The sequence below is a fragment of the Lycorma delicatula genome, chromosome 1 (genome assembly GCF_047948215.1).
Source record: "Lycorma delicatula isolate Av1 chromosome 1, ASM4794821v1, whole genome shotgun sequence".
In the NCBI taxonomy this organism is placed as follows: Eukaryota; Metazoa; Arthropoda; class Insecta; order Hemiptera; family Fulgoridae; genus Lycorma; species Lycorma delicatula.
Window position 1 is genome coordinate 147948426 of NC_134455.1, and position 11708 is coordinate 147960133.

General features: G+C 32.5%; 1 protein-coding gene across 4 annotated transcripts in view; it reads left to right on the top strand.

Annotated features, from left to right (window-relative positions):
• Tsen2 (tRNA splicing endonuclease subunit 2) overlaps window positions 1–11451 on the top strand; it is a 32500-nt gene extending 21049 nt beyond the window's left edge. For 3 of the 4 annotated variants that reach the window (XM_075364389.1, XM_075364399.1, XM_075364379.1), the window contains exons 4-5: window positions 5377–5528; window positions 7563–7824. In XM_075364389.1, coding sequence (XP_075220504.1) covers window positions 5377–5528; window positions 7563–7721 — 311 coding nt within the window. In that variant the 3' untranslated portion in view covers window positions 7722–7824. Of the gene's footprint in view, window positions 1–5376; window positions 5529–7562; window positions 7825–11265 lie in introns of those variants that run through there. The other variant, XM_075364409.1, reaches the window with a different exon arrangement.
• Window positions 11452–11708: the final 257 nt, after the last annotated feature.

Sequence of the window (11708 nt, forward strand, 5' to 3'; positions counted from 1 at the left end):
GATCAAGTTAGGTAAAGTGGCCTTACATCATAAGCTACATGTTTTGTTACAGCATCTGTATATTAGAGGTTTTTAATGTTTCTGGGGAGCTGCCAACATACGCTAGTATGGTGGATGGTAGGAGGCGATTTTCTGACACCAATATTGATGTCACAGTTGGAAGATACATTCTCGCATGTGTCTGTGGTTGGAAAGTTGTGATTATTGCTCTAGCGACCATTGACTTACTATCTTCGAAATTACTGGTGGCTTGAGTGATGGTTATAGGTGTAATTTCCCAGTTCAGCAGGGGCGTTTTCTGCACAGGAAAGATAATTGGTGAAGGTTTGTCACAATTCATTTGGCCAGACTTTGTGTCTGGCCAAGGGTCTGTCACTTATGCCGATGATGAGCTGCTGCTGGTTGAAGGACGTTTGTGAAATGAGGGTGAACTCCATGTCTCTCGGATATGTAGAATACTGTGGGGCCGTCAATATAAGGTGGCATTCAGCTTGGATAAAACCAAGATGATGCTGCTGAAGGGCCATTTGGTTATAACATGGCAAGTTCATGTTTCAGTGTCAGGCCATCAAATTCGATATATTCAGGTTCAGAAATATGTCAGGGTGCTCCTTGATGGAAATTTTCATTTTAAGGAGCATTTACAGTGCATTGCAAAGAAAGCCAGAAGTGCCTTCTTTGATATTTGAGATGTGGTTAATCCAGATTGGGTCTGAATTTTAAGACTATGAGTATCATCTATAAGGGTGTGTGTGTGTGAGGCAATTATGTTGTATGCCACACCTGTTTGAGCCAATAGGCTAAAATTTAAAACATAAGGACATTTTTTTGAAGGCCCAGCGCCTTTCGTTGTTAATGGTGACAGGTGGTTACTGTACAATTTCTCAAGAAGCTGCCCTGGTGATTGCTGGAGTAAAGCTTATCGATGTTCTTGCACTTGAGCATCACCAACGCTATTTCACGAAGAAGTTGGATCCACCAACTTCTGTTAGAATTAGAGAGATTGAGAATGATGGATTTCAATTGTGGCGTAGTAGGTGGGATGAGACGACTGATGGGCGTTACATGCATGGTCTTTTTCCTGATGCAAGGAGTCTGCAAGGCACCTCTTGGGTGTCTTCTAAAAAGTATATAACTCAGTTTCTTTCAAGCCGTGGTCCTTTTAAGGATAGATTGGCTCATTCTGACTTAGCTGATTCGGATCTGTGTCTGTTGTGGCATATTAGATGATGCCTTTCATGATTTATATGTCTGTATGATGAAAGACAATGAGAGGTAGTGAGGCAGCTCAGGGATATCGGGTCTACTTTAGATTTAAATGTTAACTGGAAAAGCTAGGCCGAATGGTCAGTTGTGGAGAACTTCATGAAATATTTGGTTCTTCAGCAAGTTGCAGAGGGTGTGTAGGATGGGAAGTTCAGGTTACAAACTGCTAGGGCATTCTCTTATTGTCAAGATAGGCGCTCCATAGTTTTGTTTTTTCTGTTATCTTGCGCGTTTTATTTTGTTGGTGGGGCTATATCTCAAACTCTAAATAATTGTATTTCTAACATTTTATATTTTCAGTTCTGTTCATTTGAGTAGTTTGTTTTGTTTTATTGATAGTAATTTGTGGTATTTACATCAGTGGTATCCTGATGCAGGTCAGGCTGTTAACTGAGAGTTGTTATTCAATCAGGGTTCAGAAGATGGCCTCCAGTAAAGCTCAGAGGGCTAGGTACGGAGGGGCGGCGACTGGAATCATCACATGACAGGATCTTCCTCTTTGGGGTCAGGATGTCTATAACCTCTACTTTGGTCCTTTTGGTATGCCTGATGAAAGTTGATGCTATGACTTGAGTCTCCTTCGGTATTTATCTAAACCGGTGGTTGAGTGTGTATAACCTTTCATGGATGTACCATACAATTTTGTCATCATATGTCTAACCTCCAGGATGAACTCTACGTGCTGACATGTTTTGATATTTACAAATTTTAAATTATTTTATAGCATGCTGCTCAAGTATTGCATTATTGAAAGCTCCTTGGTGTTGAGAAGAGTCCAGACAATTTTTTTATCGAGTGCATTTTTTGTCTTATTACCGAAGGATTTTGAAGCCAAGTTTTACCCAGTAAACTCATCAACCAATAGTTAAGCTTTTGTAGAACTGTTGTATTAGATTTATTGGTTGATTCAAATGTTATTTTTAAAGCTTATTGAATCAGGACCCATAGACAAGTGAAACTGTTTGTTTGGGACGTGTAGTAATTTGTTGTAGGCCTCATTTGCCGGAAGCCAGTATATGTTGTTAATTAGAACAGATTGATGGCTAAAATACAGAATTAAGAAGTCGGTGATGTCAAAATTATAATCTGTCTGATTTTACCTTGATTAATTAACTTTTCACACAGTAAACCTAGAAGTAGACCTCCAAAACCAACCTGACTGACCAGCTCAGTGCTTCTTTAACTAATCTGCTGGTCTATCTCCCATCTTATCTAGCAGACCAAGAAAGCATTTGCATAACCAGCTACTAACTTAAGACGAGTGTAGTTGTAGCTAGTATGGTAGTGGAGCCATTCTCATAATACTAATTAAAAACTAATTAGTATTAGAAATACTAATACTAGACCATTTTGCAAAAGCACTTAATACACCCCAGCCCTTTATTAATTTAATTGCCCCTTCTATCATTAATGGTGATTCTGAATTCCTATCAATTTTCTTCCCTCTTATAAATATAATATTGAACTATGTAAATTAAGTCTGTGAAAATCATTCACCTAATCGGAGGCATGAAAATGTGTTTAGTTGAACATTCACATGTTTCCCAATCTGCTGTTGCAACAGTCAAACATATTTAAAAAAAATTGTGACTGTATAGTGTTTGTATAAGAAAATAAAATGAAAAATAATACAAGATTGAATTATTGTTTATATTGCTTTTATTGTATGTTCCCTTTTAACTGCATTTTTTTGACTAAGCAGTTTGGCATCAACTCACTATAATCTAGCTGAACAAAAATAAAATTTGTTGTATTTTGAACTGTAACTGGTATTTCATGAAGGGCGTTTTGTACCTTATTCTTTTCATTATTTAATTGGTCTCTGTGGCTATAATAATAAATTCAACAGCGCCTTGGAAATTTTTTTTTTGTTTGTGCAAAACTTTTTATGAGTAAGTTGTCTCAGTCTGCTATTTTTTTAGGTTTTAGTGTTCCTAAAGTAGTGCAGAAGTTTTCATAGAATACATTTTTTTATTAGCTAAAAAGAGTCCTTAGATTAAAGTTTTCAAGAACAGTATGGGGTGGGTGGGAAGTCCTTTGTATTGTAATAAATCCAGCATAATTGGGCTCCACTGATATCACACACTACTGCTGGAAAAGGTGGGGAGTATAAGTTGTGGTGGAATTGTCTTAGTCATAGTCGGAGTCGAGAGTGGAACAATGGAAGATAAGAGTCCATTCACTGTTGAGGAGGATTTGTTAGCTTGTATGCGACTCCACACACTGGTAAAACATTGTGAATGACTTCTTTGTGTGTTTTGGGAATTCATTATCACAGCAAACTTTACTGACATGGGAGAAGAGGCTTTTGCAACGGGACATGTTCCCAGTGTACCACACAACAGGAGGCCAAGACATGTGCTGCTGTAAGGCATCAATTCAACGATCAGGCATTTCAAAATCAACAATGTGAGACCATGTGTAGAAGGACTTGAAAGTTAAATGTTTTTGTCCAGTCACAGTTAATGAGTTGTAACACTGACCGTGATTGATTTGTTTATGCATGTCAGTTATTGCTTGAATGCATTCAAAGAGCAACAATAAAAAGAACGTCATGTTCTCAGACGAGTGTGCAATTTATTGAAGCTCTTGTAACTGAAATCTTGTTTCTGGGTGGAAGACAATCCTCACTTTTTTGAGGAAATCAAACACCATCTGCTTCGTTTTATGATTTGGGCTGGTTTGAACATCTGGTCCTTATTTTTTAGATGGTGTAGTTAATCAAGAATTATCTGAGATTGATCGATGAGTGGTTGCTTACAAAATTAATGGCAAAAGGGATTGCTAACATCATTACATTTCAGTAAGGTGGTGGTGCTCCAGTGCATGTTTCTTGAATGATCTTTTGCATTGATTCTTGAATGCATTTTTTGTGAATGTCTGCAGATGTCTCGATGAAATTTTTCCGAATTGTTGGATTGGAATTGGGCAGAAGAGTTAGTGGCTCCATTGCCTTGGCCAGCAAGAAGCACTGATCTCACCACATCTAACATGCTCTTTGCGATTTTGTAAAAAAAAAGATTGAAAACACAAATACATCAACAAACAGATCCAAGACGCTGTTCGGTTAGCATTTGAACTGATCACCACTGATATGCTGTTGTTGATGAACCACCAGACATGGAGGTGCATACAGCTGTGCTTTGAACACAATGGAACCCACACAGATGTTTTAAATCCATAGAAGCTGCACATATCCACTATCCTAATGATTTCATAATTAATATAAGGGACTTCCCACCCATCCCATAGGATCTTGACACCATGAATAATCTATCAAAGATAAATTCAGGCATGCTTCATTTCGCTTCACAAGTCTACGTTCAGAATAGATCTCTCTAGTCAATAAGTGAACAATCTGTGAAAAAATTATACTTTTTAAGTTTAGATTGCGTAAATTCTTTTTTGAATATATTTTATCGGTATAAAAGTACATTTTGTGATTTAACAGTTACATATGATTACCAGATTCCATTCTAGATCTCATCAATGAGAAATAGAGGAATGTCATAAATTTAATGTTGCAGAATTTCTACAGTAAGCATCAAATAGATATAATATTGTTTGATAATGGTGTAAAACAGTTAAAATTAGATACAAATCCAAGAGGATTTCTAAATCCTGAATTTTATTAACATGGTTTAAAATCTGACCATGTTCATAGTATATTAAAACACGTTTTTACAGCTGAAGGAAGCAACTGTACATTTTTAAAAATTAAAAAAAAACTATTTATTCCTAGTCAATTCTTTCACAGAATTGTATGGGTCTGCCAGAAGCATCCTTTCCCTCTGAAAATTGCCCCCACCTCTCTAAACAATCCTAATTCATCTATATAAAGTTAGATCATTGAATTTTCTGCTTGAAGTGTAATGTTATTAGTGAACAGTTGCCAGATTGACTCCAGTCAAAAAATACTTTTTACAGGTATTATTTTCTTAAGGTCTATTTAATAAACAATAATAATTGTAAAAATACCTTTGCCCTTAAGCATGTAGAGTATGACAATGGTAGGTACTGTAATTATAGAATGTATTTATGTATGACATGACACATAATTTATGTTACTGGTTTTTTCTGTGATAGATTCTTGAGTTAATTTTTTTTCAGTATTGTATAAAAAAGGGCCACCGTTCTATCATGCATCTTATATAGTTTTAATTAAAGAAGTGAAGAATAAATATAACATCTTACAAGAAAGACGAGAGCTCACATGGATTAAGATAATGGGTCTCAATAGGATTGCTGAAACAGCTGGAAAGGTATGAAATTTAGTTTTTTATGTAAATCATTTTAATACATTATTGAATAATGCTGATATTTTTAACATTACTTGAGTGATTTATTAACACTTTCTAACTTCAGCACACATTTTCACCTTACGTCCATTATCTGATTTTTTTTTTGTTATAATATTTCTCTTACCTTACAGCTTTTATGTTGTAGACTTTTATAACAAATTAATTTATTCTGCATGCATTAATCTTTAATTTTTTCTTTTCTTAATTGGATTTAATACCTCTTCATCTCGTTCCAGATAATTCTCAACATTCTTGTGTAACTTTTCAAATTTCTCTACTTCTTTTTAGGCTTCCTATTTTCTATGTTTCAGATATTTAAGGCCCCATACAAAATCGTCATCCTTCTAGGATTGTATAGTAAATACCTGTTCCCATTTAAACATTTTAGTTTGTTCTAAATTAATCACTTAATAGTTTTCTAATATGTAGCTATAATTTTTTCATAGTTCTATTGATATCTTCCTTGCTGTATGACTGATGCTTGTTGATTTCTGTATACATGACTTTGCCAATCACTTTTTCTTAATATCAGCTGCTCCTTCAAAGAATACTCAACTCTGTTCTGATGTCTTCATTTGTAAAGTTCATTTAAACTATGTAATCTTTTTTATACTTTTTATAAACTACATTTCTGCAGTTTATATTCTATCTAAACCGTTTTTGGAAAGTACCCAAATTTCAACTCTATACTTTGATTTCGACAGACAAGGGTAATGCTTGCCCTATAATGCTTTAACTAGTGTACTATTTGAAAATCAGTTCTATATAAAATTCATTATTTTAATTTCTTCTGCTTTATTAATTCTTACTGGTCTTGCTCTTAATGAGAAAATTACAAAAATACAATACTGAATTTTCCTTCATTTTTCAGTGGCAGCCAATTCAGAAAGACAAAATTTTACAGTTATTTAAACCTTAGCAACCTGTTACAGTGTGTAAAATCTCAATCTTGTATTACTATCAAAGAAGACTCTTTGAGTCATCATTTCCTTTTGTTTCTGTTCTTGACATTGTTTTAAGCCTTCTTCACGTATAGATTTATTTTTACCTTAGATAAGTAATTTGATATTAACATATGTTTCTTAAACTGTGGTTTACAATGAAAGATTTTTTAAAATTTATAATTACATTTATTTATATAAAAAGAAAATTTGATTGATAATAACTTTATGCTTATTTAAAAAGGAGCTGATTATTTTTAAGTGTTTGTTGACCTATAATGTTTTACAGTAACTAATTAATAAACACTTTAACCCTAGGTGGCACAAATTTCAATATGCATACACATACCCTATGTGTATGCACAATAAAATGCTTGCTAGTTACCATAACCAATGCTGGCAATATGATTGGCCACCATGTTCTTATGGAGAGCTACATTTTCTTGAAAAAAAGCAGCTGTAGTTTTCCATTGCTTTCAGCTGTGCAGTACTCGGAGGATTGAATGATGTTGATATGGCCGTTTAAGTTGTCCTAACCTATGCCCATAACAACTACTAAAAGAGCTGCTGCCCTCTTTCAGGAATCACTCCTTAGTCTGGCTCTCAAGATACCTCTCCGATATGATACGGTCCAGCTATTCTGTATCACTGAGCACTCAAGCCCCCTTACCAACCGTATGGTCTCATGATTCATAGAGGTAATCTTTTGATATAATCAGTTTTAAATATTTTTTCCAGTATTTATTTTTAGGGCATAAAAAACTGCATTTTACATCCATAAGTTCCATCTGTAATGCCACATTAGAGTGGTACTAGTCACAAGGTCACTTTTATGATTAAATGGAGATATGATTACAATTGTTAAATAAAGAGGGCTTGAGTGTTTCAAGCATACATACTTGAAGAATCCTTAATTGTTTTAGTCATACAATCTAATCAATACTTTTGATTTGCATTATATTGCTTACTGTGACATAGGTTTTAATTATGCTTAGAATGACATGAAAGTGACCTTTTATTATTATTTTTTATAATGTAACTTTTGTATATGTAGGAAATCCTTCTTAGCCAAGTTCAGTGGCCATCAGACATTACAGCTGAAGAGTTAAATAATCCTCAAATTATTTCAAAATTCAAAGTTCAAGAAATTTTACTTAGAAGATGGAACTCTAGTCATGAAAGAGAAGAAAAGGAAGAGAAATTAAAAATATAACCGTTAAAGTGATCTGATTTATGATAATTTTCTTTCTTTATGTTAGTGTATTTTACTTGTAAATAAATATTTACTACCAATTATTTTCTTTATGGTACCTGCACTTTTTCTTTTAATCTTAATTACTTTACACATGCTCAGCTTAATTCCAGTGGCTGTCTACAACAGTCCAATTCCTGCTCTGCTGTGTTTGTAGCTACACAGTAAATTAAGGAAAATAACAATAACTTTTAGTTGAATTATTTCCAAAGTACATGTGTAGAATTAAAAATGTAGGTTTCCTTTGGTGGTGGGCTTACTGCTTAAGAAGTTCTTAACATAATTTAATCAATATCCTTGCATACAAGCCAGTGACAATATCCCAGGTAGTACCCCAACCATTAAATTTTTCATCGAGTTAATTATTTTGAAATTTCTTCTTGAAGATCATGGTTATTCAAATAAATCAGTTTAGATTCACTTGTTCATAACTGATGAAAATCAATTTAAAAATATAATTGTAGTATTGAAGTAAAATTCTTCTGCAAGTTTCTTATCTACAAAACATTAAAAATGTTCTTATGTGGTAGCAAATTTAAAAACATTTGTTTCCATATTTACCAAATTTTTTCATTAAAAAAAATATTTATTTCTGGAGAATAACTTTTTAAGTTTTATTTATTATATATTTACTAATCTGTATTGGGAAATCTTCTTGATGAAACTTGCACACAAATTTGGACTTACATAAATGGATTCTTTTCCTTTAAGATAATATGTGAAGAGTTCCATTCAATATCCTGCCTCAATAGTATGCTGTTAATAACTTGGTTTAGAATGTTCTTCATTGCTTACTTGAAATGAGATACATTTTTTGACGTGACGTCTTATAAATCGATGAACGCCGGCAGTACACATGAAAAATCATGACTCATCATACATTGCACGAGTTTAATTAATAGGTTAATTTGGATTTCAAAAGATAATATCAGTTTTGCAGATTTTACATCTGCACCCTTAACTTACTACCATACAGGGGGATGTTTGCAAAAGTAATGGTGGAATATTATATTGTCACCCATCCTTAGTAACTGCAAAATTTCATCAATCAGAAATTTCAGGAAGTATGTTAAATTAAGGATGCAAGAATTGAAGACAAACATGAAAAGAAAAACATTGCGAGTTAAAGAAAAGTAGTAAAAAAATAAATAAATATATACACTGTATCACGAGAAGTGGACAGGTAAAAACATGTCTGTATGATGACATTATACAGACAACTGTTGTTGCCTACTATAGAACTTAAAATCTTATTCAGTCTAGCTTCACTTGTCTATACTGTGTGTTGTGTTTCAGATACATTAGTGGTTTGCTACTCAAAACACTAATGTATCAATTCATTGTAGTACAAAAATGATTTTTTTCATTCTTATTTGCTACAAGGCTCTGCAAAAGTTCATGGATGTTCAAATCATCCAGGCAATTTTTGGTATGTGTAAATTTATGCCTAAATCTCAAAGAAAGACTATTTCTGAATTGATAGAAACAGCTTATAAATTTTATTTTGATTGTACACGTAGGAATCTGATAAAATTTTGGCACCTCATGTTATTTAATAACTCTAAAATGAATGGTTAAACAGGGAAATGACGAGCCTTGCCATCTGTTGTACGATGGTTTGGTGTGAACCTCAGGATAACTTCATATTGTTGTTTTGTTTGGAATAGTTGTGATACAAAGTCATTACAAAGTAAAGAACTGGCCTATGTGGCAAGGTAAAAAGAATGTAAAGCACTTATTAATTTACAGTGGCAATTCATACTGCCGCTACTTCACAACAATTTCGTAACAATGATGGACCAGAATTTAATCATTCAAAAATAGGTTCCCCTAAATTGAGTTGTAAGCTGAAGGAAGGTGTATTTATCGGTTCACATATCAAGAAACTGCTTTAGGACTCGACTTTTGACGAAAAATTTACCAAAAACAACATTTTTGATAAAATACACTATTATAAAATAAAACTATTTGTATCATATTTTTCATATCATAAACTGTTGATAATTCTCATGCCTATTCAATCATCATCCGAAGAATTAATGGAACTAAACTACTTGAAATACATTCTATATAATATAATTTAAGTGTTATTTATTCAAACTTTTTTATTCATGGTATTTAATGTTGTCTATTGATCATCTGACTTGGTTCAAATTTGTTTGAATGTGTAAAAAAATAATTTTTTTATTCACGCCAAAGAAGTATAACTTCTTACGTGCGTACATATAAGTACACACAAGATTTTTTTTTAATAGTGTTATTAATCCTGCCATCAAATTGTGCAGCAGATACAAATATGAATTCAAAAAGTTAAATAAAAGTAGTAAAAGTAAAAGATAAAATATCGATAGTAAAAGTTAAATAGTAAAAATTATATATCAATAGGTCAGGTTGAATCATTCTATCACAACCATGAGCTAGTACAATTATTGTGTATAAAAATATACTGCAAGTTATCACTTGTCTGGCGATGATAAGCAATTAAAAATTTTAAGCCTTTGTTATTGATGTTTAATAACGATAACATCATTTGAAATGCTTCACACCATCATTCACTTCAGTGAAAGAAAGTATTTCAGTCTGTTATCGTGTTACTCCATACAGCAAACTAGTTTATAGTTAATTTTTTAACAGTTTTATTTTCATTAATTTTAATTTACTGTGTTTTTGTACCAATCTGGTTTTAATAATGAGTGATTCTGTCGTGAAATATAAACCGGGAAAACTCGTAAGCTGCTCTGAAAAAAATCAGTAATGAATATATAACCTTAAAACAAGATAACTCTGAAACTGCAGTCAGAAACATTGCTTGGAAAGCAGCAAGCGTTAAAAGATCAATTTTTAATATGAAAGACAAGACTAATGGGTAAACATGTTACCATTGTAAATTGTTGGAATTGTTACTGAAAGATGCATCATAGTAATTGATAATGTGCCATGCCATTGCCTGAAAAAATTCCCAAACTCTTCGACCCAAAAATCACCTATTGGTTGAAATCGAAGAAAATCACATACACGCAAGACATGTTAAAAGTGAACTTATTAGTACAACCAGTTAAACGAAAATACACTCATTATAAAGTAAAAATAAAAGATTGTATCATGTTGCATCTTCCTTCATATCATTGAAATTTTAACCCAATAGAATGGATACGAACTGTCAAAGGGTACATTTGAAATAATAATACATTTAAATTTTAGTGATGTAAAAATCTATTGATAAATGTTAATACAGTAGATACAAATGCTTGGAAAAATTATATTCAACATGCAATTAAAGAAGAAAAAAGCACAGGAACCAGATTGTGTGAAAATATTATTGAAGATATTGTAATAAATTTGGGAAATGATGACAATAGATCAACAGCTAAACTTTCTTAAAATTTTTATTTTTAAGATAAATATTATTTTTTCACAATTTTCAAATTTTTGTATTTCAAGTTATTTTTACTTCCTTGTACAAAGTAAAAGAAGTATTGTGATTGAGAAAAATTTCGGTTTTCAGATTTCATCAGAAATATCAGTTTTGACTACTTTTGGTGCGACGTCTGTATCTCGCATAACTCAAAAACAGATTAGCCGTAGGATGTTGAAATTTTGGATTTAGGACTGTTGTAACATCGATTGTGCACCTCCCATTTGATTTCAATTGACTATACCAAAAGTGTTCAAAAAATGTAGACTTTTCTTAACTGCAGTAATAAACCCTCATTGAGAGCTTTTCAAAGATGTATCGTAAGTGGTACTTATTTTCATTGGTTCCAGAGTTATGTCTAAATAGAATTTTAATTAATGAAAAATTTGGATCTTACAAGGGGAATGCACATCAGTTCAACTTAGACTTCATATCCTTTTTTTTTTAATTTAAATATATTGATTTATTAATAATTATTAACCTCTGATGCCATTTATTTATCGTAAAAAATTTTTTACGATGAATACTTAAAA